The sequence below is a fragment of the Mytilus californianus genome, unplaced genomic scaffold (genome assembly GCF_021869535.1).
Source record: "Mytilus californianus isolate M0D057914Y unplaced genomic scaffold, xbMytCali1.0.p SCAF_3, whole genome shotgun sequence".
NCBI lineage: Eukaryota > Metazoa > Mollusca > Bivalvia > Mytilida > Mytilidae > Mytilus > Mytilus californianus.
In genome coordinates this window covers 22,165,880-22,193,803 of record NW_026262679.1, presented here as the reverse complement: position 1 = coordinate 22,193,803, position 27,924 = coordinate 22,165,880, and the positions used below count along the sequence as shown (strand labels likewise).

The 27,924-nt window shown below is 32.3% G+C and overlaps 3 protein-coding genes across 8 annotated transcripts in view; 2 read left to right on the top strand and 1 right to left on the bottom strand.

Annotated features, from left to right (window-relative positions):
• Positions 1-406: 406 nt before the first annotated feature.
• Positions 407-12,110, top strand: LOC127734127 (ankyrin-1-like). 2 transcript variants are annotated; one of them, XM_052243806.1, is made up of 5 exons: positions 407-504; positions 1,918-2,045; positions 3,826-3,957; positions 7,112-7,789; positions 8,364-12,110. In XM_052243806.1, the coding sequence occupies exons 3-5, from the start codon at positions 3,840-3,842 to the stop codon at positions 9,377-9,379; spliced, it is 1,812 nt and encodes a 603-aa protein (XP_052099766.1). In that variant the 5' UTR covers positions 407-504; positions 1,918-2,045; positions 3,826-3,839; the 3' UTR covers positions 9,380-12,110. The 2 variants fall into 2 exon arrangements, with proteins under 2 accessions (XP_052099766.1, XP_052099765.1); XM_052243805.1 differs by having other exon boundaries at positions 413-504; positions 1,961-2,045.
• A 305-nt stretch (positions 12,111-12,415) lies between these two features.
• Positions 12,416-23,832, bottom strand: LOC127734129 (N(4)-(beta-N-acetylglucosaminyl)-L-asparaginase-like). 2 transcript variants are annotated; one of them, XM_052243807.1, is made up of 8 exons: positions 23,685-23,832; positions 19,539-19,677; positions 17,963-18,095; positions 17,119-17,194; positions 14,660-14,740; positions 14,324-14,415; positions 13,279-13,377; positions 12,416-13,013 (listed from the first exon to the last, which is right to left on the bottom strand). In XM_052243807.1, the coding sequence occupies exons 1-8, from the start codon at positions 23,827-23,829 to the stop codon at positions 12,873-12,875; spliced, it is 906 nt and encodes a 301-aa protein (XP_052099767.1). In that variant the 5' UTR covers positions 23,830-23,832; the 3' UTR covers positions 12,416-12,872. The 2 variants fall into 2 exon arrangements, with proteins under 2 accessions (XP_052099767.1, XP_052099768.1); XM_052243808.1 differs by lacking the exons at positions 19,539-19,677; positions 23,685-23,832 and having other exon boundaries at positions 17,866-18,005.
• Positions 21,517-27,924, top strand: part of LOC127734125 (peptidylglycine alpha-amidating monooxygenase-like) — a 46,362-nt gene continuing 39,954 nt past the window's right edge. Inside the window, exon 1 of one of the 4 annotated variants that reach the window (XM_052243800.1) lies at positions 21,517-21,563. The gene's annotated coding sequence lies outside the window, so the exon portion shown is untranslated. Of the gene's footprint in view, positions 21,564-23,847; positions 23,955-27,924 lie in introns of those variants that run through there. The other 3 variants (XM_052243797.1, XM_052243799.1, XM_052243798.1) reach the window with 3 other exon arrangements.

The following is a 27,924-nucleotide window of genomic DNA, read 5'->3' as shown; positions in this document are numbered from 1 at the left end:
AATTTTTCTATTTTTCTCGTTAGATTTTCAGAGAAATAAAATACAATTTTATGGTTAGAATATGAAAACTTTATTAATTGTTGCCATTTGTAAATGTTTGAATGATGATCTGGGAACAGTATACTATAGTCAATATATATATATATATGTTCTTGATATAAACAAGTCTAAATTGAAAAAAAACGTTCAAACCTATATGTTCCTGATATAATATATTGTATTTTGATGTATAAATGTTAACTGTGTACATGTATTTTGTTTAAGGGTCTCAATGAAAATATGACTAATTCTAACTGAGTACCCTCTTTAGATAAAGAATTTATTATTATTATTAAGTCCGTTGTTTAAGATATTTTTTGGTATTCAGTTATAGCTGTCAACTTATGCGTTCAAACGTTTTAACACAGGAATAACTGGAGGTTATCATTAAGTTGTAACAAGACTAAATGGTAGGCAAGAACAACAAAATCTGAATTTCGGCACAAATTTACACTAAAAAGCATGGTATAATTGATTTAATTAAGGGGAAAATAAAGATGATAATGCAATATGTTATGTTTAGAAAAAGGTGCATAAATTATGCACCTGTTTTATACAAGTCAAAGATGCATTGCAGTTGACAAAACCTAACCAACAATTTATCAATCAATCACTTAGTCCGAGTTTACTCTGACGTCCAACGGCTGTTTTGCCAGACAAGTTGGGGCCCCAGCTTGTCTGGCAAAACAGCCTTTGGACGTCAGAGTAATCTCGGACTATCAAGCACTCAGTTGACAAAACCTGCAGTCATTGATTTTAAATTGCTGATAAACAAGATAATTTGTTTTAAACTTAAAGAAATAACAGCAACATTGTTTAATAGTAGGATAACATGAGTAATACAGGGAGGTTAACTACTAATTCCACCAAAACAATCATGTCAATCGACAATGGCAGAGCTAGACAATTTAAAGGGCAGAGCACCCACCCTTCTTGTCTGGCAACATGTACCCTCTTTCCTCATGTTCTTTGAACTCTGCCATTATCGCAAAAAGAGAAAAAGAGACTGCTTATTATTTTTCTTTAGGGGCTAAACAATTTTATTTTTTTTTATCATTTGTTATTATGCATTTCTTCTGGGACTATTATACTAACGTTTAGTGAGTATAATAGTCCCAGATTTCTTTTAACATATATATAAACTAAATATACTTAAAGATACACAAAACCTTCACATTTTGTTTTAACAGATGAAGTACTAGTCTCCACTGAAAAAAATGAAAATTTATGAAAACATCACATGTTCTTTCCACAAAAAGTTGACTGTTAAGAATGAGCAGTTGGAATATATCACAGGCATCAATTTCTTACAAAATGCATAATAAGTCTAAATTAATGCTTTGTCAAAATGCACATTATATCACCCTATGTTCAAAAATTCATATTTAGGTCAAGGAGCTTTTTTTAAGCTATAGGTTGTGTGAAATTGTCTGATACAAGTAGAAACAACTTTTATAGAAGGAAAACTAACCAATAGAATTTTAAAATAAGATATGAGAAGATAACTCTTATAATGGGCTTTAAGAAAATAAAAAAAGGAAAAATTAGGGTTATTATATATCATTAAACAAATTTGAACATTGAATATAATGGCTTTATTTGACAGTTTTGGTGTCAAACATTCTGTTAATTAATGTTTGATATCTCAGCCCATGGAAGTAATATTACTTCCATGCTCAGCCCTAGGACATATAAATTTGTGTACACATGCTTTGAATTACCAAAAATAAATATATATATTTACTATCATGACTAGAATTTGATTAAATTAGCCATTGCAATTGGTAATTGAAAAAGTAATAAAAGTATTATTGTTTATACAAATATTTAATCTGTATGTGAAAACCTACCATTTATGTACCAAAAATGTATTTGTAGATTTCAGAAATTATCCTCCAATATCCAATTTTTTTTAATGTAGTATGGTGTTGGTTTGAGCATGAAGAATTACTAAAAATATGTAGATGTATAAGTGATATGTGACCTAAAGACAAGGTAGTCAACTGGTAAGATTCATTGTTTTATTTATTAACAAATGTGCCAGTCATCTTTTAAAATGGGAAAATGCCACTGATTGTCATTGGTAGCTGTCTATTTTCTATAATTCCTTTGTAATTAAATAAGACTGCTGTTTTTTTTCTTTTAAATTGTTTAACATTGAATATAATGGCTTTATTTGACAGTTTTGGTGTCAAACATTCTGTTAATTAATGTTTGATACATACCTCAGCCCTAGGACATATAAATTTGTGTACACATGCTTTGAATTACCAAAAATAATTGTATGTAGTGTTTTTTTTTGCAGGGATTTTTTTACCTTTTATAGCAGCTTATCATAGTATACTGTATGGGTTTTGCTAATTGTTGAAGGCTGTACAGTGACCTATTGTTGGTTAAATCTATATCATTTAGAATCTGGATGATAAATGTTTCATTGGCAATCATATCACGTCTTCTTAATTTTTGAAAGAAATCATTTTACAAGCAGAGAGTCCCCAATTGTTGACCATGTTATACCAACTGATTTTGTTCTTAAGGTTATAAAACTGTAGGAAATAATAAGGTGTCAGTTGTTGTCCATGTTATACTGACTGACTTCATTCTTAAGGTGATAAAACTGTAGGAAAAAATAAGATGTCAGTTGTTTACCGATGTTTATCAGGGTAACAAATAAAAAATGGAGGTAATCTCATTAACTCCAAAAGGAGCACGACCAGGTTTGTAGACAGGGTCAGGGTATCCTGCTATGATTGCATCACCCGCCATGTGAATTCACAATAATTCAAAATGTCACAATGGGAAATAGAAAAGCAGGACATATTGATTTGTTGTCTTTTAGCCATCTATTCCCTTATGGAAACTACGTCATTGTATCTAATTTGAAGGCGAACAATGGCAGCATAATTACCTTCTTTAAATTCAGCTCCTAACATTCAACTCAAAGTTAAGGCAATGTTTATAGGTGTCTCCTGTATTTAACTGTTAGAAAATATTTCCATTCATGATAGTTGCACTCAGTCTTGATATCAATAAACCACAATGCATCAATATTTCCTTGGTTTTATTTGATGTCTTGAGGGACTGAGTAAATTGTTTATTATTAGATCATCTAAGCTTTAAAAATTACAAAAATCTATTATACTAGTATAATAGTCCCAGCAGGAGTTGGAGTTTAAAAATAAAGACATTACTGATTTTTTTTAAGATTGTGAAAAAATAAAATAAAATATAATATGTATAACTATGCAAACTTCATCATATTTAATAACATGATTGAGTTATCTCCCATTGTAAATCTGATTTTTAAAATACATTTTTACCATACATGCTGAAATAAAATAGAAATCACAATTTAAAAAAAAAACAGTTAATGTGGTTTCATTATTATTTGAAAGAAAATTTGACTTTTTTCCAAAGTTAATCACATTAATTCATTATATAAAAGAAATTTGTCCAAAGTTTATAAAATTTTGTAATATTTAACATTCAATTTATCAAATTATAAATTGCCCAAGTCTAGACAATTAAGGGAATAAATTTTTAACATTTAATAGAGAATCACAAAAATCTGCTATTAACACCATTTATTTAAAGACAAACTCTGATGAGGATTGCAATTTGGGACAGACACATAATATGTGGTGGGTAACAAACTAAATTGCATAAGGAATCAACTTTCCACTTTTTGCTTGTTTTTTTTATATAGTTTAATTATTTGGCAATGAAATATTTGGAAACTATTCAATTGATAGCATATATTTAAAACACATATTTTCAATTTTTAAGATGTTCCTTGAAAGATGGATGAAAAGACAAGGATTGTTGAGGTGCTGAGGTTATTATTTAGGTCATCGGAAGAGGAGGTCATAACCCAGCTATCAAACAACCTAGATCTGTTGGATATTCAGTTTGGATATGGTAATGATACATCTATTGTATATTATGGTAGAACATTAGTAACAAAAATAAACTCTTACTCCTCAGTGAAATTGAAGTGAAAAAAACCGTCCTAAAATGTGATAAGGAATGCAGTTCAAACTAATTTCACATTTTAGCACTACAATCTTGCATCTTTTTAAGCAAGATTTATGCTGATAATTAACATTTATTGAAGCCTGCAGCAGAGGAGGAACTGAGATGTAACTCTAGTGACCCCAGAATTCCAAGTGGGCGGATTTTTGGGTAAAAACATCTATCTACTACCGGTATTTACTTTTGAAAATAAACCCTGTTTATAGTGAAATGTAATAGCTCAGTTTTGAATATTGAAGATAAAATCTAAAATTGTTTCTTTTACTTAGTAATTAATTTATTTTAGTTACTGTTGTTTGATAATATACACTGTGAATAATGAGATAAGTTAAAAAAAACTTGGGTGGGTTTGTTTTACTTTTGATCAAGATAACAAAATCTGACTGTAGGTGACATGTAGAAATATTCCAGTGTTTCAGTTTGCTTGTCTTCCTTAAAAGCAATGTTATACTTTGCCAGTAATGTAAGATTTTTTGGACAAAAAATAAGGATGCTATTTCCAAGATGAAGTACATGAAGTATGACCAGATCAATATGTTAGGCTATTATTTAATATAGAAAAACAGTAATACTTTCTAAAGAATATAGTTCATGATGTTGAAAAAATGTTTTCTTTTTAACATTTTTTGTCTTGCCTGCTATTTGCGACAAAGGTATTACAATCAATTGGCGGCGGCAGAAGCGATGGCATAAACTATTTGTATAAAACTTTATATTTTAGAAGTTAAAAGACCTGGATGCTTCATACCTCATATGCAGATGCCTTAGTTATGAAGTTACCGTCTGTCATATGTCCATTGTCCTTCACCTCAATTTCATACGGTTCACTGACTGCTTGAAAAAAAAAAGTTTTTTTGAAAAATGAAATACTCTCTTATTATGAGTAATAGGATAACTATATTTGGTATATGGGTTCCTTGCAAGGTCTACATGTCTGTCAGGTAGGGTTCACCTGACCTTGACCTCATTTCATGGATCAGTGATCAAGGTTAAAGTTACATGGTCAAGTCTGTATCTCAGATACTATAAGCTGTAGGTCAACTATATTTGATGTATAGAATGATTGTAAGGTGTACATGTCCAACTTGCAGGTCATTTAACCTTGACCTCAATTTCATGATTCATTAGACAATGTTTAGTTTTTGTGGTTTGGTCTATTTCTCAGATACTATAAGCAAAAGGGCCACTATATTTGGTGTATGGAATGATTGTAAGTTGTACATGTCTCACATGCGACGAAAGTTGCAGTATGCGAGACATAGGTATTACTATCCGGCAGCGGCAGCAGAGGCGTAAACTATTTATATAAAGCTTTATGTTTCAGAAGATAGAAGACCTGGATGCTTCATACCTTGTATGCAGATACCTTATGTTACAAAGTTTCAATCTTTCATATACCCTTTGTCCTTGACCTCATTTTCATGGTTCAGCGGCTGCTTGAAAAAAAATTACATTTTTTTTGTCTTGTGAATTTCTCACTTATTATGAGTAAAAGGATAACAATATTTGGTACAATGTATATGGGTTCCTTGCAAGGTCTACATGTCCGTCAGACAGGGTTAACCTGATCTTGACCTCAATTCATGGATCAGTGATCAAGATTAAAGTTTCGTAATGAGGTCCGTTTCTCAGATACTACAAGCAGCAGGTCAACTATATGTTGTGTATGGAATGATTGTAAGGGGTACATGTCAGACTGGCAGGTTTCATCTGACCTCGACCTCATTTTCATGGTTCATTGGTCATTGTTAAATTTTTGTGTTTTGGTCTGTTTAAAGTACTGTAAGCAATAGATAGGTCAACTATATTTAGTGTATGGAATGATTGTAAGGTGTACATGTCTGTCTAGCTGATGTCATCTGACCTTGACCTCATTTTCATGGTTCATTGATCAATGTTAAGTTTTTGTGTTTTTATCTGTTTTTTAAGTACTATAAGCATTAGGTCAACTATATTTGGTTTATGGAATGAATGTAAGGTGTACATGTCTGTCTAGTCGGTGTCATCTGACCTTGACCTTAGTTTTATGGTTCATTGGTCAATGTTAAATTTTTGTGTTTTGGTCTGTTTTACAAATACTAATAGCAATAGGACAACTATAATTGGTGAATAGAATGATTGTAAGGTTTACATGTCTGTCTAGCCAATATCATCTGACCTTGACCTCATTTTCATGGTTCATTGGTTAAGGATATTTTTTTTGTGATTTGGTCTGTTTTTCAATTACCATAAGCAATGGGTCAACTATATTTGGTGTATGGAATAATAGTAAGGTGTACATGTCTGTGTTACAATTTTTATCTGACCTTGACCTCATTGTCATGGAACTTTAAAAATGTTAAGTTTATGTGATACTTGTAGTAAAACCTTGATCTTAAAGACTTTCAACATAAAATCAATGGTCAGTAAAAGAGGCGAGACATTTCAGCGTGTGCACTCTTGTTGCAGTTATGTCAGTTTATCAGTTACTATAAACAATAGGTCAACTATGATTGGTGTCAAGAATGATTGTAAGGTGTCTGGTCTGGCAGGGTTGATATTACCTTGATCTGATTTTCATGGTTCATTGGTCAGTGTTAAGATTTTATGGTTTGATCTGTTTCTCTGGTACTATAAGGGATAGGACCACTATATTTGGTGTATGGAATACTTGTAAGGTGTACATGTCTGTCTGGCATGGTTCATATGACCATGACTTCACTTTCATGGATCTTTGATAATGTTAAGTTTATGTGATAGTTGAAGTAAAAACCTTTATATTACAGACTTTCAACATGAATTCAATCGTAAGTAAAACAGGTGAGATATTTCACCATCACTCATGTGCACTCTTGTTTTTGTGTGATGTTAAAAAATTTTATTCTTAAACAATGTTTTTGTGATTTATTTTGTCATACAAATTAACTTTCACATATACATTCTTTCAAACTTTTGCTTATTGTATATTGGATCATTATATTTCAATTTTCCTGTTACATGTACTGTTTTCATAATTTGTTTATAGATAAATTAATATTTTTTTTTTTTTTTTACTTTTTAGAATATCTGTCAGAATCACCCTGTGTATGCATGAAGATGTTAGAACAAGTCAAACACAATGGTCATATATTTCATCCAGAAAAAGTCATAGAATTTATACTTCATGGAAAATGTAGTCATGTGACAAACAAAAGTAATCCAAGATTTATTCGTCAAGCAAGAACCTCATTCCTTATCGTATCTTGTATTTTACAAAAATTTGACATCATTAAATTCTTGACAGACAATGGTGTATCTTTAGATCAGAAAACTTCATCAATGAGTCTCACACCACTTAATGCTGCCATTTTAAGTAAAAACATGAACATTTTCAATTTTATCCTTTCGTCAGGTGTAGATGTAAACACTACATGTACTCCATGTACGAATAAAGTTTCTAGTCTAATGTTAGCGGTATTAGAAGGTGCTGAAGATATGGTGGAAATTCTACTTGATCATCCCAATGTTAACAAATCTTACATAAACACTCAGAGTAAAACAGCTTTATGTTGTGCTGCAGAAATTAACTCAGTAAGACTTGTCGATAAGTTGATTAAAGCAGGATTAAAAGCTACGAATATGACAATATGTAAAGCCGTGCAAACAAATAATGCTGAGTTGTTACAACTTGTGATCAGTTCCAGAAGATACTTTGTTCCACAGTTTCAAACATATGCTTTACATACTGCCGTAAAACTAAGTAAGTTGTTAACTACATATTGTCAAATGTTGATGGAACATGTCTAAATTTTGAACATTGTCAACCCTCTTCTGAAATGACATTTCACCATAGAAATAATTTCTTTATTTTAAATATTTAAAGTATGGACCTATTGTTATATGTACTTCCATATCTTACATAAGTAAAATTTTCTATATAAAGTTAAAGTTCAGATTAGAAATTGTGTATAAACCTCCAAAAGTAAAACAAGAATTGAGAACATATACAGTAACATAATTTGTGTCCACAAACAAAATCAACAAAAAACAGAAATTGAGAATAAAAAAACATGTTTTAAAATTACCACTTGACAAAATTTAAAGTTACTGTACAATTCTTTGTCCCAATTTGTTGTTATATAAATTAATTGGTAGTAAAGCCCTGATAAAATTAGTTGTGGTGAATTATGGATTTACCATGCATACATCTTATCCTTCTATATTATTTAAGAATAATAGATTTGGATGTATCTTTAAAAAATTATTTCATTAACTGTCACATTGATAATTATCACTAGTGGGAGAAATCAATAATTATTTTACAACTGTTTCAGGTAACAAAAGTATGCTTAAGCTTCTTCTTGATAGAGGTTTTCATTTCAATCATGGGACAGACAAACTATATGATCAGGAATCTTTACATTTAGCAGTTCTTCGAAATGATGAAGATATGGTTAGAATTTTGCTAAATCATCAAATAAAACTTGACAATGAACTAAATGGCTATACAGCTCTGGATTGGGCAGAATTAATGGATTATGAAGGTATTATTGAAATGATCAAAAATGAATATAGGCTGAGGTGTATAAAGCCACAACAGAAAAAAGACAGGAACTGTATTATTGATGCACTATTTGAAAGAGATGGAATAAACCGGTCAGGTGTTATCAGAAAATTGGCATCAAAAGGGTTTGATATAAACAGTCACAGTAAAGAAGGTCTGACAATGCTACATGAAGCTGTATTTGATCATGATTCTGATTCACTGAAGGTACTTTTAGAACTGGGAGCAAATCCAGATATAAATTCTACATCTATACCAATTAGAACACCATTGTATGATGCTGTTTCAAATGGAAACATCATGGCATCAAGATTGCTTTTAGATGCTAATGCCTCAATGGACTTTATTGTAAAATATGAAGAGAATATTATAGTAAATGACCTTAATGACAATGATAATGGCTACATAGTACCCCCAGAAGAACTCCCATTAGAAAGATCTGTGTTATGTGCTGCAGTCTGCAGAAATTTAGCTGACATGGTCTGGTTGTTGTTGTCATCAGGATATAATATACAGCAAGAGAAAAAGACATCATTGCAGTGGATGATTGAAAAAAGTAAAAGTGATGATATTCGATTATGGTTATCGTGTAATGTAGAAAGTCCTCAAAATCTGTTGATTTGTTGTAGGGATTATATTAGAAAACTGTACAAATATGATTTGAAATTGTTTGTTGAAAATCAGTGTATACCACAGCATTTGAAAGACAAACTTTTGTTAAAGGATATTTTATATAGAGACGTAAGAAGCTCACAGAGATTTTGCCACTGGAGAAATATTTATTAAGGATTTTACATGTGAGCTGCGTTGGATAAAAATCGACCTTATGCAAGTGGACGTATACATGTACATTTATAAGACTTTCATTGATTTTGGAACATTCAAATAAGAAATAATAGATTAATTTTGGTCTGTTTTGTAGGGTTCTTATAACAACTCAATTTTCAAACGGTTACAGACTTTCTGTAGAGATTTTTTCAACTCATAAGTTAACAGATATATTGATATTAATTTGTATATGGTATATTTCTATCCGACACAGCTCATGTGATAAGAGACATATGATTTTAAGTCCTTTTATATTACATGTATTAGAAGCTTAAACTCTTGCACCAGTATCGTTTTAATAGGTCAGTTTGTTTTCAGCTTCCACTGATGTATGACAGTTTTTGGGAAGATTCTAAATTCAGACAATCAGTGCTTGTAGATCAATAATTGTAGAAATGTGTATACTATTTTACTACTTTATAATGTTGTGTCATGAATGTGACAGGTGCATTTAGTTTTAAATTTAAATTTTGTTTGTTTACTTGATAGTCCAACTCTCAGAAGCCAGTAATGGTATATCCCTGATATTTTTAATCATTAAACTCTTATAAAATACAACATTTGAATCACCTTGACCTACTTTTCATGCTTAATGACCATGATTTTTTTATTTGTTTAATTTCTTTTCAACCCATGATTATTCATCAGTAAATTTCCATTTTTAGGTTGTTTTACAGACAATAATCATAAAGTAGTTTGTGTGACCCAGAAATTATTTTAAATCATTGTTTAATATTTCTTAAAATTACTTGCCCGATGTCTTAAGTTATTGTTTAATTATCTCCTAACCCATCTTAGATTTTGTCATTGTTAAGAATTTTTGCAATGTTTACTTAAATCATAAAGTGAATTTTCTTCATTTCTCCTTTTTCTGTTTAACTTCATCAAAATTAGGCCTATCGCATTTAAAAATCTATTTGCATAAACCAAACTTGTAATAATGCTCAAAAAGGACGCAATCAAAATTTTGATCAATAGGATTAAGTATGACCTAACTTGATCAGGTGCAATGTTTAATTCCTGTTTATACCATCAGATGTAGCATTTGTGCACATAAAAATACACCAAGTATTTAATCATAACCTTTTTATACTACCGCCAAAAATATTTGCGGTCGTATATTGGTATGACGGTGGTGTCGTCGTCCGAAGACACATTGGTTTTCGCACAATAACTTTAGTTTAAGTGAATGGATCTCTATGAAATTTAAACATAAGGTTTATAACCACAAAAGGAAGGTTGGAATTGATTTTGGGGGTTATAGTCCCAACAGTTTAGGAATTAGGGGCCAAAAAGGGGCCCAAATAAGCATTTTTCTAGTTTCATGACAATAACTTGTGGAACAGTGTATGGATCTCTCTGAAATTATACCACAAGTTTCCTTACAATTTTTTCTCCTCAAGATTTCAGAAATCAAAAAGAAAATCTTTCAAATATTTTTTTTTTGAAAAAAAGGGGGGGGGAGGTCAATTCGCAACAGCAAAGTGGATTTCACAAAAGCAAAAAATTGAATATAAATTCAAATCATATAACCAATTCTAAGTTCTTTGACTACAGTTATTCTGTGTCGGAAACCTATTAAGTGTCAAATATTGAATTACAATCCAAATTCAGACCTGTATCAAGTGCGAATATTGTGTCCATTTTGGCCCCAACGGTTCAGGGTTGGGCCTCTGCGGTCGTATCCAGCTGCGCTCGGCGAAGCAATTTATTACCATATGCATTTATGTCAGGAATTTTGTATATTCCTTTCATATACCGGTAATTATTTTAATGATATTTTTTACACACAATATGTTTTGTTTAATCTTTTATTAATTTTTTAAATACCATACATCTATTTTCTTTTTCATGATTTTATAGTAATCTAGAATGAAGTTTTTGAATTTTTTATTACATGAACTTTACATGTGTTTATTTCCTAATCATTGGCATTTTTGCCATCTTTATGGCCCAACAAAGTCATGATGGTGAGACTTGAGTGTGCTATTACCAGCAGCGTTAACAATTTGTTAAAATTTATGGTTATGTCAGTTTATAATGGTAATTCAACGATAGCTGGTATTTAGTTGTATAAGCATTGGCACATCTCATTTTAATGGAGATTATAAGGCCTCACCAATACAGTCATGTCAACAGTTTTAAGAGAAAAGGTGAAAGTATGAAGATTCCAAAAAAAGATTTGGGACCAAAAATCTTCATTTTTGAAACTCAAATTTTCAGGGTTTGCAAAAGAAGGCAAAAAATTCAGAAATTATTGTGTACATTTATTATTGCGATTTTAAAAGGAGGGACAAAAATGTGAGATTAATTATTGTGATTTAAGAAAATGCTGCATACAAATAGTGCTATCTAATTTCAAAATGTGAGTTTTTATTTTTGCACCACATATTCGGTCACAATTTTTGCAATAATAAAAACATTGCAAAAAATTTCTGGATTTACAGTATTTATAACGCTTTCATTTTAGATTTTTGTTTCTCAAGTTTTGCTTTGCATAATAGCTTTTTATGTTTACTCTGTCAGTGTACTGACTTATATTGAAGTAGATTGTTAGTTTATACTTAACATAGATTTGTTTGGTGTGATACTCAGGTGTAGTATTTGATATTCTGATATGTTTTCTATAGATTCACTATGCAAGAATGTTAAAAGAAATAGAATGATAAATTAAATACTTTTGAAACTCTGTAAAGTGTTAGCTTTTCATGAAAACACATCAACTTCAACACTACATTCTACACATTGACACATATATAACTTTAATAGCAGTCAGTTTTATTTGTTAGGGAACTGGAGTGAGGTTAACTGCCATCCTTTAATAAGTAACTGAAAATGCAAGCTCCTAGATAATACCAACTTAGATCCAATTCAACTGGACTTTCGAATTTGACTGGAGTAAGACATAGCTGTTACTTTTCTGGCAACTATGACATTGATGTTTCATTGGCAAATATTTCATGCATGTTCAGGACGATGTGTTGGTAATGAATCAAGTAAAAGGTAGTTTAATATAAAGGACATGATGAGGAGAAGTCAAGTGCATAGTCTAAATTGTAATGTACAATTCTGCAATAAAACTATAATACTGCTATAACAGTCATATTTTTCTGTCATGATTATTAGAAAACTCGATTGTGGATTAAAGTCACAACCTGTTTTCTGTAGGCACTGACAATTCAGCACTTCTTTTTCATATGTCTTTATTGTCTTTTAACAACTGTACAATAATTTATTATTAGTGAATAAGTTTTCCTCTGCATTCTACATTTTGTATCTTTGAATGTCAGCTTATGCCCTCTGTTGTTGAAGTACAGTACTTCATAATATGTACAATTGTATCCTTGGTCCTAGACACAACCAATGTGGCAAAACTAGTCACCATGAATAAACCTGTAACCCAATGGTAACTTGAAGTGTGGTTGTCTGTTATGAATTAATTGTATCATAATTATGTGCTTGTTTCTTGACACAAGCAAACTGGTTCATCCATTCCACTTGTCCAAACAACATAAGGAAATCCATTATATGTTTTATCTTTTTCTAGAGGATCTTTCCAGCTTTCCACAGTAGTGCCTGTACCATACTCACCCTGTTAAAAACAGAAATATACTGGAGAAAACTCCAAAAGAGAGCCTGATATTATGGACATTAGAAAGTAGCATATACTGAACTGATAAATGTTTTTAAAAATATAGCAAACTGCAATATCCATTCAGCATTCCAAATATTTAAAGTTAAACAGAAAATATTTTGACGCATATGTATTTATCTGACATTATAAATTTATAAGATGAAATTATGAATAAGACTGTTTCATCCTTTATATATATTGATCTGACTAAATGACTAAATACCTTCATGTTAACTGCTATTATAGAAATTTCAAAATAATCAGAGGATCGATTTTTCATATCACTGATGACAATTTTACATGCTTCTTTGGGTTCTTTTCCCTAAAATTATCAAAAAAAGTAATTGAATATCAATAAATTCCATGTGTAATATATTCACAACTTTAAACAGAATTACATGTACTGTTGTTTGTCTTTTGTCATTTTTCTTTTTTTGCCATGGCATTGTCAGTTGTCAACTTATGAATTTGAATATTCCTTTGGTATCTTTCACATATCTTTTAAACAGATTTACAGAACAGCTAAAACATATGTATAATGGAACTTTTCTAGGTATCAATACAGTTTAACTGTTCAAATAAAATATTACATGTTTCCTTATTAATTCTTTTTGCATTTTTCTATTAAAACTAATAAAATAACCATTTTAGATGACTTCCTGTTTGAGTAACTGAACCATATGGAATGATGGACAGAACTTTAGAATAAAAATCTCCATCGCCACTACAACATGCTGCACCACCTACCTGTTTCAGTAACTGAACCATATGGAATGCTGGACAGAACTTTAGAATGAAATCTTTATCAGCACTACAAAATGCTGCACCACCTACCCAATTCCGTAACTGAACCACATGGAATGTTGTCAGAACTTTAGAATAAAAACTTTACTGCCACTACAACATGCTGCACCACCTACCTGTTTCAGTAACTGAACCACATGGAATGCTGGACAGAACTTTAGAATGAAATCTCCGTCGCCACTACAACATGCTGCACCACCTACCCGTTTCAGTAACTGAACCACATGGAATGCTGGACAGAACTTTAGAATGAAATCTCCGTCGCCACTACAACATGCTGCACCACCTACCCGTTTCAGTAACTGAACCACATGGAATGCTGGACAGAACTTTAGAATGAAATCTCCGTCGCCACTACAACATGCTGCACCACCTACCCGTTTCAGTAACTGAACCACATGGAATGCTGGACAGAACTTTAGAATGAAATCTCCGTCGCCACTACAACATGCTGCACCACCTACCTGTTTCAGTAATTGAACCACATGGAATGCTGGACAGAACTTTAGAATGAAATCTCCATCGCCACTACAGCATGCTGCACCGCCAGTAACATCTAAAACCAGACAAAAAAAAACCCAATAACAGGCTGTTTAAATAGAACACAAAAAATCTTGAAATCTGATTTTGCAGATGAATACCTATCATGAATTTTGAGTAATGTCAAGAGAGTATCATTGCATGTCAGATATAATACATCCTTATCTCCTTTATAAGTTATGTTGTCGAGACTTACCTGCATATAAACCATTGCCAGGAAGTGCACTATCTCCTTTATAAGTTATGTTGTCGAGACTTACCTGCATACAAACCATTGCCAGGAAGTGCACTATCTCCTACTCTACCAGGATGTTTATTTGGCATACCACTAGTCGATACACCTAAACAAATAAAAATGAAAAGTATAGTCTACAGACCTTTATAAAATGGCTAGCAATGAAAAGGTAATTCAATGCTGTAAATCTGGTATTGACGTTTCTGTACTACAGTGTAAACTTCATAATGTATTTATTGTTATAGGAACTTTGGTGGTATTATCTCGTATAATTGTGTTATAGGTTAAAAGTCAAACTGTACACTAACATCCTGCACAACCATATCAAAACTGGCTAAATTAAGAAATACTTGAGTTTAATACAGTTATCCTTTGGTCCAAACTGGAAATAACAACATCTAATAACTAAAAAGACGTTTTTGAACATAAGCCGAAGATTAATCTAATAAAAGGGAATATGTTATTTCCGGAGACTGATGTACGATGTCGAGAGTAGTCCCAGATCCTCAGACTTCGTTCGCAGCTTTATTGTGCGAAGCAGATAATTGCAGCCAAATTTTATACCAGGAAGGTTATGCTTTGAACCATTTTACTGATACTTCCATTTTCAGGAGTCCTAGCTTGCATTCATAAAAGATACATCAAAGATACCAGACTTTTAATTTTGTACACCAGATGCACGTTGGGTCTACATATTAGACTCACTAGTTGCGCTCGAACAGTGAAGGTCGGCTCAATTACGTAGTCTAAGAGTATTTAAAACCAAAAATTCCGAACAGTTGTGCAAAGTACGGCTATGAGCTAAATATGCCCGTTTCGAATAATTCAGTTTAATAGACAGTAAAATTACAGAAAATCGACCTATTAATGATATTTTATGTAAAAGCTAAAGTGCTGACTGGCCACTGGGCTGATGATCGATACAAGACTTACATTTGTGCAAAACAAGTCCAATACTGTGGATGCCTGAAACGTCTATATAAAAGAGAGGCGAAAGATGCCAAAGGGGTATTCAAACTCATAAGTCGAAAACAAACTAATGTCAAAAACGAAAAACGACGAAAAGACAAACAGCAGTACACAAAATTACAACATAGAAAACTAAAGACTGAACAACACGAATCCCATCAAAAACCTGGGCTACTCTCAGGTTCTCCGGATGGGAAAGCAGATCCTGCTCCACATGTGGCACCCGTCGTGTTGCTCATGCAAGTACAAGTCAACTTCGGTAGGTCATATTTGAGGAAAAGAGGACGGAAATGTGGTTATAACACTGGAACATATTCGTCGTCATCTGCGAAACAGATATTCCATAACGGTTAACTCGCTCTTGATAGTGACGGTTTTGAAGGGATGATTTCAACTTCACCAATTGGAACTCGGTGTTCAGTAGTTTCCTAGTTAGCCCCACCCTCTAGCAAGGAAATAATGCTCAATTGAATATCGTATCAACTAGGAGATAAAAACTTCATATACAGGTGCTGCTTGAATGTTGCTACATAGAAAGTTCACAATTAGGAAGCTGAAATCATCTCTGTTGTCGTAAGTTTTGTTCTCAACCGACCTTCATTGTCAATTTTTAGATGTAAGTCAAGATATCAGGCAGACTTAATTGTATCTGTTGTATCCATTATTTCAAGTTCGATGGGACAGTAACTGGGGCTTTTTGATAGTCCTAGATCGTAACCAAACTTTGAATTATTTAGTGAGAGGACATCGTTTATATAGCGGAACGTGAAGTTTAAGGATAATCATGCTAGCTTCTTTTTATTCTTCCTAAGAAGCTCCAGTATGAAGTCAGCATATATAAGTAATGCGTACTTCGGCTGTTGTCTGCTCTTTGGTCGGGTTGTTGTCTCTTTGACATATTCCCCATTTCCATTCTCAATTTTATTTATCGGTGATCACAAAATCATGAAATATAGGTCAGTTTATCCTTGAAACGTTCAAAATGGTATATCATATTTATGCCATTTGAAAAAAAATACTGATTAAAAAGTTCACATCATATAACCAAAATCTTAACAGTGCTCTGTGTTATAATATATAAATAACGCATAGCTCAGACGGTGATAGAGCAGATTGTTACCCCGAGAAAACATTGTCAACTGAGGCGAAGCCAAGGTTGACAATGTCTTTTCGAGGGGTAACAATCTGCTCTATCACCCTCTCAGATATGTGTTATTTAATTTATTATACTGAATGTTCTGTTATTACTGTCTATTCAATTTCAAATTCAAAGTGATAAACTATGTCGTCTTGTACATAACAATCATCCGTATTTATCAAAGCGCACACTTGAGCAAGCGTCTCCGCGTGGAGGGTGATAGAGTATTTGCCATGGGATAGAGTAAATTGTCTCCCTCGTATTAACCAATCAAAATCTGGCATTTTGACATGAAGTATAATTAATCAATATGCCTGTATGTATACTTTTCTCATGACAAATGAAATAATTAATCTTTCCATTAACATAATACTAACCACAAGAAATATCATCACCATCCAAAACAATCAGTCCTAGCGTATCATGACTTTGGTGTTGCATTTCTCCATTATTCTGAAAGTGTGATTCTCTTATATTCCGGGGTTTGTAAATTAGAAATTAAATGAAGAATAAAACAAAAACATATTTCAATTTAAAATTGTAAAAAAAAAACTGTGTACTGAATGATCTTTATATGACCGCCTCATTTCTTTTCAACTTATAATTAACATTTAAGGGATAGTCAAAAAATATCTACTGTTAAATTCCTCGGCTTAAAGTATGTAGTCGTTAGAAAAATGATGCCAGTGTAGTGTGGCAATCAACTGTTTTAAATGTCCCTCATAGTGCCACAGTTTTGCAGCACATGGCTTACCACAGTGACTATATTTACATGTCAACACTATTTTGTGGGTCATACTTTATTTGGTAAATAAATCATGAAAGAATATAATATCTTTGCAAGTCAAACTTTATATCAAACTGATTGGTATGATCAGAGACATATTGTACATATATGTCTCTGGTATGATGAACATTCCGCAAATGTTTAAAATATGTGTTACTATGACATGGTTCTCACTGTGTCAGGCCAGTCCAGGGCGAGTCCAAAGTTCTGTATATACCTTGATTCACCATTAAAGCCTGTTTACAACAAAAATTATAAATAGTCAAATGTATATTAACTTTTAAACTTATGCAATTAATTGACGATAATTGCAACTGTAATGCATCTTTGGACTCACCGGTACAGAAAGTGACAGGACTTGTGTTAGTGAGAACCCTGACTAAAATGTTCTTGTGTAACATTCAACTACAACTCCAAATTTCGGATATATTTACAGCTTCACTGGCGAGCTCTGGTTTGAAAGTAAATCCTTCTTTTTCTGCAAATATTCTGGCACCCTCTGCTGTCAACATACTGTGAGTACAATGTTCCATAACACTCCTAGCCACAGAGATCGGTTTTGAAAATCTAAATAAAAATGATATCATAGACGAGGGCGTCCCTGATTACACAACCCCCATTCCCCCTACCCTTTACTCCCAGACGAAAATCAATCATTTTTCCCCCAGCATATCCCTATTTTACTCACGCTCTTCACACCCCCTGACTCCCGCCCCTCATTCCAATGTTCCTTACCCCTGTCCACCCCCTCATAGACGCCTTGTATAGATTACAGGGCTAATTAACAGCCGAATGAGCTCTCTCTGATGATCTTAGGTGCGCTTATTTTTTCATCTTTGAATACATAAAATATTCCAGCGTATTATACCGGTCTCTAAGATACCGGTACCTAGTTCCGATGAGGTGGTCGTGTTATTTAATAGAATTTTCCGACAAAACAACGTGTCCTATGTATAGTACTTGACCATGTTTCTAGTTGGAGACCATATTGGATAATGCATGGTAAAAAAATCACCAATTTAGAGGAGATTATAAGAGGAAACACTAAGAGTGCACACGCTGAAATGACTTTTTGTCTCTGCTGCTTAAACTTAACATTGGTCACTGATTCACGAAATAATGTGATGGTGAGGTGGGCCCTGACAGACGGACATGTACGTCTTACTATTAATTTATACACCGATTATAGTTGATCTATTACCTTTAAGTGATAAATCACATGATAAAAACGCATAGTTTATAAAGCGGTCATTGAGTTATGAAAATGAGGCCAAGAACAACGGACATATGCCAGATGGAAACTTCAGACAAAGTCATCTGTATCAAGGATATGGATTGTCTTCTACCTCAACAAATATAAAGCTTTAAACAATGAAGTTTACGTCGTTGAGGTCGTATCATCATCCCTATGACTCGTTTTCTGTGACATTTCCCGCAGGTGGAAATTTCAGACAAAAGCATCTAAATCCCATGCAGATATGGGTTATCAAGCTCTTCCACCATAAAAGATATGAAGATTTATACATATATCGCATCATCTGGCGAGACAAAACCCCCATACAGGATACTTCACCACACTACATATCCAAGATGTTATAAAATTCGCTTTACCCAGGATGAGAGAAAAATTACAGATATATTTGCACTCGGCGTATTTGTGAATCCGGCAAAATTGGCTCATATTTCAAGCCCTTGCAATAAAAAAACACGACAAAATAGGCCGCACAACTACAACATAATAAAGGTTAACTGAAAATAATTCAAAAGGATGAGATTCTTACGGATATATTACTCTAAATTATTTTCACCTTAGGAAACGTGAAAAGGATGCACAATTACATTAAACAGCGTGTCAGATATTGATTGTCTTTTTCCTAAATGGTTAGATAAGATTGGATTGTAGATGTTTTTGGTTCCATGGACACACAGAGAGATATTGCAATAAATCGTAGCATATTGATTTGATATAGGAGTCTACTGTTCGTATTACATCAAAAGAAGTAAACTAACCCTTTAAGTGCAGTTACAGCTCCAAATTGTAAATGTCGTCCATTCATTACAGCGGCATCCATTTCCAAAAATCCATGCGAATTTCTCGGTCCACCAATGCCAACAATACAGGGACCGTAATTCATATTTTCTTCAATGCCTATCAAAATAAGAAAAATTGTTTTATGTATCACGAAAGCCTAATTACACCGCCCCATCCCCCCTCTCCAACACACACACACACACACTCACACATCCCATTGTGTATCGTATCGCAAAACTTCAATTTGAAATAGGATTCCGGGTGGTCACGGCACGATGCCGTCTGCACTCACAACGATCGATACGCTTATTTTGATGTTATTGTCATATTTTCACATCGAAACAATTACCCAATTTTAATTTTCCTAAAATAAATAATCGAATTAGGGGACACCCTAAATGTGTTTACTGTCCAAGTAAAATCACGCGGCATTTTTCAGTAGCGTTATATATATGGATTCTATAGGTATCCAATCTTTTTGTTGGATTACAATCTCCTAAACCTACTATAGGAATGTAAAGATTTTCTGTATGCAGTTGTAGTTCCGTATGCTCTAATTGTATAAAAAAATATCAGAAAATACAAGAGATCGCTGATTTACAGTGTACGCATCTTTCACCTTAACAACGGAAATACACGCACTCAAACACAGGTCCTATAAAACTTATCCAATCTTCTCAAATTGTTGACAGGCTTGGTAAAATTATATAGTTGTTCTGGTCATCCTGTTCTATATAAGCATGCGCTTGATGCTCGAAGTCCCCTTTTTTCTTTAATTCTTATGCGTTTTTTTTTCTCTGTTTAATATTTAAAGTTAGTCTCCTTTATTTTTATGAGTTCCGCTTCATTGTATACCCATACAATCTTGCAATTAACTACAGTTTTACGTGCTGTTCCTCTACTGGAAAATTAGAGTAGACGGGGGCAGCACGTATAAAAAGAAAATTTGAAGAAAAAAAAAAAGAAAAAACAAAAAAAAAAAAAAAAAAAAAAAACGGGGGTTCCATGTCCCAAACGCCTTTGATTCTATTTTTCAACAATGACTTTGAAAAATAGTATATTACGTTGTCGGAGAGGAACATTTTTTTTTTCAGAAAGGAACAAATATTGCCAATTACACAAATGTAGTATAAATTTGGAATTTTATACCATACAATTGTAATGGAAGGAAATTTGTTGACCATTTTTTCACGTTGACAACGTAAAAAAATGAGCAAAAACTTGATATTCCATATACGATTAAAAAGTTGACATGTACTCGTCTTTGTCAAATTGGTTCTAAATATGCCAATACAAAAGACGATTTTTTTCATTTCCAATTAAGGACCCTAAAGGAAATAAACATTTGACATGACAATAACATCAATAATTAAAACGATTACTAATTATAAGTAAATCATATTCAATGAAAAGCGATATATATATGGAGTAACATACATGTATTTAAAAAAATGGCTAGGGTTTATAGAAATTATGATTATATGATTATAGCATTTAATCTGTTATTTGATACAAAACTAAGAAGATGTGATAAAACTATGATTGCCAATGAGACATATATCCATCAGAGACCAAATGATCGACATAGATGTCTTCAGTATATATTCGGGTTTAATTAAGTCCTTTATGAATCTTGAGTTTATTTTTTTTTTAAATAAAATCCTCCAAGACCGTGATTATCAGGCTGAAGTGAAAAATGTACTTGTCCATCGTTGCCTCTTTTACATAAATAGGTTGTTTACAAGTTTACACCATAAAGAGTAACAGGTACTCGACAGGCAAACATTTAGCTCGGAGGTGTTTATATGTCCCAAATGTCTTCCTTGATTTGACATTTTATACCACACACTTAATCCTAATAGCAGGAAGCTACTTTGATGGCACTTGGACATCTTTTAAATATTTAAATCGTGTTTTAATTTATTTATGGAAAATATTAAGTAACAGTGTATGTGAATATTTTAATCATGGAATAATTTGAAACAGTAGTGTAGATAAGCACAGTAAGTACAAAACACTTATAATAAACAATAAAATATTCTTAACCCTCACTAAAACCACAGTATCCTATATTTGCTACGTGAATTCACTGCGTGTATAAAGCACCGTCTATCCCGTTACTTTTACAGTCATATGATATTCTTGCTGGAGACCCATAAATAATATTCTCTGATTGAGACTATTTTACAACTGTTTTCTGTAATCAAGAATACGAACCCGAAAGAAAATATTATCTGTATATCAACTGTAGCAATACAATAACATTTAGTCTACACTACTGACAGGGGCGTAGCTAGGCCAGTATGATGTGTACACAATGCCGGGGAAGGAAGTCATACGAAGGAGGGGGGGGGTCTGGTCCGCTTCAGGCCACCAGAAGCTCTGGCGGTAAACGGTGCACTATCCTGCATTTTCGCGATTTCCTGGGACTTAAAATTACCACACAGAAATCTTATTTTCATGAGTTACAAGTCAACTTTTGAAAATAATTAAATTTGAAAAAAATATTAATTAGGGAAAAACAAACAAGTATTGTTGGCTTAGAAATTAGGTTTTTGTGTAGTGGGTTGAGCTTGATTAGGTATTAAGTACAATTAAAATATATAGTGACACCACCATATATTTTAAATGTTGCCTAATCAGAAAATTTTAACCTGGGAACAGTATATCTATATCAATATATATGTTAATGCTTTAACTGGTCAGTAATATACGTTTGAAGTCCAAAAATCTACAAAGAAAAGCATCAAATTATTTCTGATTTCTTTTTATTAACTTCCAAAACGAGTCTTTTAATTTTACCAAGCAAGTAAAACAAGCACTTTAAATCTTGAAGCACGGAAAATAAGCACTTTTAATCTCAAAGCATGTTTAATTAAATTGGTGAAACATGTTGAACGAAGCACCCGTCTTGCACGGCCGAACGTGAAATAAAAAAGAAAAAACATGTTGATCGTCAAATAAAAAAAAAACGGCAAATACGTTGAACGAAAATTACATTTACCACCCCGTTAAACTTAAGTTTGACTAGACTGTTTAAAAAAATATGTTATGACGACGTATGTAAGACTATACATACCTCACAATCATAAGAATGAATCGTTGTCCATGGTCTATTTAGAACGTCATATTTTATTTCATCAGTTATTTTGTAATCTTAAGAAAATATGTCAGGGTAAGGAGGTATAGTAGTTGTAACAATTGTGTTCTGACACCCCGAGGACTCAGTCATTTTAATTGTTTGCATCAGCAACATAATCACGATGCTAATTCCGTAAATGAAAAGAGTAGACTAGTTTCCTGAACGGAATATAGCTACAAAGTGACTATCAACATATTTGTATAATTCTTTTTAATTTATCTTATTAATTTAGTTTTATTCTTTCTAGATTTACCATATTTTTATTTTTGTCAAATTTTCGATGTGTACTCAACTGCGTCTTTGCGTACGGGTTGCTACGCGCCTGACTGAACTCAATCGTTTTAGATAGATCAATAAACTTTTGTTTAATTTTTCTTCAGATTTATATCAATCTGACTAGAAATATAATATCACTGCCAATTTGGTATTATACGTCTCTTGTCTGATCAATCAGTCAAAATTAAAGAAAACTATTGTTTTCATCATACTGAAATTAACCTTACAAGCTCAGAATAACAGATGTATTGATAACCATATACTAAATCGATAAAGCACTGATAAGCTGTATGTAAAATTCTTTTTAGTGTGTTCAAGTTTGCTACGTACTCTATTGGTCCCAGATTTTACCAGACAACGTATACATCATCAATTTGGTAAAAAAAAAAGTGCAGAGGGAATACAATACATCACGGTCATGATAGATATTGTGTTTTAACGATAATTGAATATTTTGACATAATCAATCAATTAATCAACCAATCAACCAATCAACCAATCAATCAACCAATCAATCAATTGATCGATTGATCAATCTCGAGCACTTACCGCTAATTTGATAAAAAAATTACCGTTAGCATAATATATTCAAGTCTTGGAGAAGTTAACTTAATTTCATGAGGAGAAAGTAAGACACTGAGTGGTTTTGAAAACCTTTATTGGTAAGTTAAAAAGGAGAAAAAAAGTAGATATAAACGAAACTCACTGTTAACTCCCTTTTCTATTGAATGAATCGACGACTGACTTAATAAAAGAGCATTCCTAGCTGTAGTTACCGCTTCATATGAAAAACTCCAAGTTCCTATTATTACTTTGTGCATTTCGTGTGTCAGTTGATCGCGAAGGTACATTGAGTTACTTCCCCTACAGGAAGTAGTATTGACCAGAATGTTTACAGAAACAGAATTATTTCAGGAATGTTTACAAAGGGTGTTTGACATCGAATGAGCTCTTTTAATCTAATTATGTTTCACATGTAAGTCATTTTAATCACGAAATTAATGTTCCTTTTCTAAATAAATAAAACAACGTTGTGTATAACCCTAAATAAAGTGTCATATGGTGACGTGACGGAGATCATCCAGATGCATACATGCACAGTTGTAGGATCTTGATCTTACGTCAATCTTATTATTAAACCTCAATTTTTAGATTATTGTTTTTATAAGTGTCTGAGCATGTTAGCTCTTTCCAATGCATTTTCATATATTAATAGATCATAGATAGATTTTTCATATTGACACCTACTAGCTGCGGAACCGTAGCTCCTATGTCCTTAAGGTTCATGTGGACCCTTTGGCTAAAATGGCTGCGTTTTCACCTCAAAATTTACTGTGTACAGACAAACCTGTGCATCTGGAAAAGTTTTAAGGCATAGCATGCCCTAGATAATAAAATTCAAATGCATTGTATGCTTTAGAAAATTTAAATGCAGTGCACTTTTTTTCGTCCCTGAAGAAGATGATAAAATTAACAAACAGTTGAGGTTCACTTGATATGGTCCACTCAGGTACACAGTTTAAATCAATTATTGTCTGGTATCTATTGTCCATGTCAATCAATACAGTTCACTTCAATTATTACCTGTGGGGAAGTTCTCAAACCTCTTTCCCAACTTAGTTTATGTAGGCACCTTCTGGAGGAATGAAAAAAGTGCACTGCAAAATCTTGTTAAGTTTTTATTTTTCTAAAACATAAGATATATTTGAATTTTATTTATCTAGGGCATGCTATGCCTTAAAACTTTTCCAGATACAAAGGTTTGTCTGTACTCAGAGTAAATTTTGAGGTGAAAATGCAGCCATTTTAGCCAAACTTAATGCGGACCATAGACCGCAAATTGTCCCAAAAAAATATCATACGGACATAAGAGCTACGGTTACGCATCTAGACACCTACATGCCTTAGATAATGGCTAGATATGTGTGAGTGTTAGTTTATTTATTTTAAATATGTCTTTAATATTTCACCCAACTTTCCTACATCAAATATGTTCTTTTTTAAAGTTTGATTACATGAACATAAGAACTAAGCATGAAAAGAGTATTGTTTTACAGTCAAGTCTGTTTGAATGCCTGGCCGATAAATCTACCCTCCATAAACCTCTTATTGTGTCTATATCATTCGTGGCTTAATTGATGCCTGCCTTTGTTTGGATCTACATCAAGGAGCATTACTTCAATGAAATTTAAAATAAAAAAAACAATTGTTCCATTTTCATATTGATGTTAAATATTCTATTCAAAAAAGAACTCTAAAAAATATCATACATTCAAATATTATCATTTACCATATTAATATTTCTTACATAAAGGCAGGGCTGTCAAGTTTTCATGAAGCAAATGCATGAGATTTGGCAAAAAATTGTAAAGATCAAAGAGAAAAAACAATAGATCAAAGGAAAATGCTGCCAATAAAGCTAAAAATGCATGAGATTTGACAGCACTGTATGTAAAGGGTTTAGCTTGATAGTAGATGCATTTTAAGTGTCATAATATTTGGAAATCAATCAATTACAAATCAATTACAATAAATTTTTTCTAGTTTACAGGATTTTCTGTACATTTTTTGTTGTAATATTAATTTACACACCAAAAGCAATCACACTATATACCAAGCTTGAAAGAAGTTATAAAATTACAGCATTAAGAAAAAAGACATAGATTTGTGAAGTCTTTCAGACTTTGATGCAATATATGATGGTATTATTTAGGACATGGATTCGATAAAAAGACACAGGTTTGAGGCTGTACATAGATTTGACTCTTTTACAGTATATCCAAAATTAAAATAAATTGTGATCAGGATATGGAACAGTAACCAATTTGCAGAATTATTGAGAGTTTAATGAAATAGACAGTCCAATAACCATAATTCAACATACATCGTATGTTTTCCTCATGTCTAATCATGAATAGTCAGTCTTAGTTTTAATTTCATAGTTTGTGTATAAACACAAGTTAAAGAAATATCAGTAATTGAAGTTGAATATTTTGGATGAATGTGTGCCTTCACTGCAGAAGACACCAATGATATATGTACCTGACTAATTCTGTATTGTAAATGTACATATATGCATGGTATGGGGATTATATATGCTCCCTTTTTGTGAGTGGTTGTAACTAAGTACAGGCACATTTTCCCTAAATATTTCATAAGAAAGGATGCCTGTTGATGAGTTATTCCTATATGTGCATGTTATACTATATGTGCATGTTATGATTTTGATACACAGTTTCAATTCAAATGATGCTAACTATTGTATAGCAACAGCTGGTTGCATCTGGAAGTGTATTTTTGAAAACATGAGTACATTCTATCATCTGTTAGATTATTCAGAGTGATCCTTACAAAGTTTGAAGGATATGGTGTGATCTACAGAATTCATATAAAGGCAGTGTTCTCCCCAGGGCCTTATAGCACCATGGTATCATGGTGCTATATTTTTTACCATGATGCTATCTGAATCAATTTTATAAAGAATGTATTATGAGTGTGATGCTATAATTAATCCCATTATGCTATATGAATATACTGGGGAGAAAATTGTAAAGGTGTAACATATATAAAGATACCTTAATGGTTGCATTTTTGCATTAAGTTAGCATCTATAGATTTCCCATTCAGAGGTACATGTAACATACATGTAAATGTATGTCAAGGTACATAAATAGTTGCATTTACATTTTTTTAGAAGTTTCTTAGAAGTGTTCAACATTTTTGTTTGTATGTATTTAAGCATATGAATATAAGATTGAATTTGGATTTCCCTTGAAATTTTTATTTATGTATTTATAGGCATGATCCATTACCAAATCCCTTTTATAGATTATTATCATTAGCTGTTTCTGTATACAATATGAAAACGACAAAGAAAGTTTGACCAATTAAAAGTAAAGGACATTATGCCATGTCTGAAACGGAATTACATTGTAACTATATGTATACAAGAGTACATACATTAGGATGGGAATTGGTTAGTTACAAAGGGAAATGACATAAATTAGTGTTCTATATTTAGTCATTCATTACAATATTTAAAGCACTTTAAAAAATTTAATAATTAGTGCCTGTTACAGAAATTATAAATGAATAATTGAAAATTTAAAAAAAATACTTTTTAGTTTTAACATATTTTATTGTCAAACTTATACATGTCAAAAGGATCAGACACAAAAATATAGGCTATACAACTTATAATTAGAATTGTCTCCTCCATTGAACAAATATAATTAATGTTTACTCACAATAAAAGAATTTTTGTATGTACATGAATATGATTTTTACATACATGTGGATTACGAAATGCATACATCATGTTTAAGGGAGGGTTGAGATCTCACAAAACATGTTGAACCCAGCCACATTTTTGTGCCTGTCCCAAGTCAGGAGCCTCTGGCCTTTGTTCATGTTGTTAGTCTTGTTTGTTTTTTTAATTTTGGTTCATTTATATGTTTCGGAGTTTAGTGTGACGTCCATTTTTGCTGAACTAGTACAATATTTGTTTAGGGGCCAGCTGAAGCCCGCCTCTGGGTGCGGGATTTTCTCGCTGTGTTGAAGACCCATTGGTGGCCTTAGGCTGTTTTCTGCTCTTTGGTCGGGTTGTTGTCTCTTTGACACATTCCCCTTTTCCATTCTCAATTTTATGTATGAATGCTGTTATAATTTAAATATTTTATTTTACAATACTGATGAAAGAAGTATATAAAGATGCATTTTCAGTTTTATACTTTTTTAAATTTGTTGTATATACATGATATATATCACCTGCAAATAAATATGTAATTAAAAAAAATGTAGGGATTAGGTTAAAAAAATTATTAAATATACAAGGAATTAATCATATCTATATGGTACAGCTTGGTTATAATATGTATTTATCTATGTCTACTTGTTGTTATATATCCTGTTTCTCTGTTTACATCAAACTGACATGTAACACATTT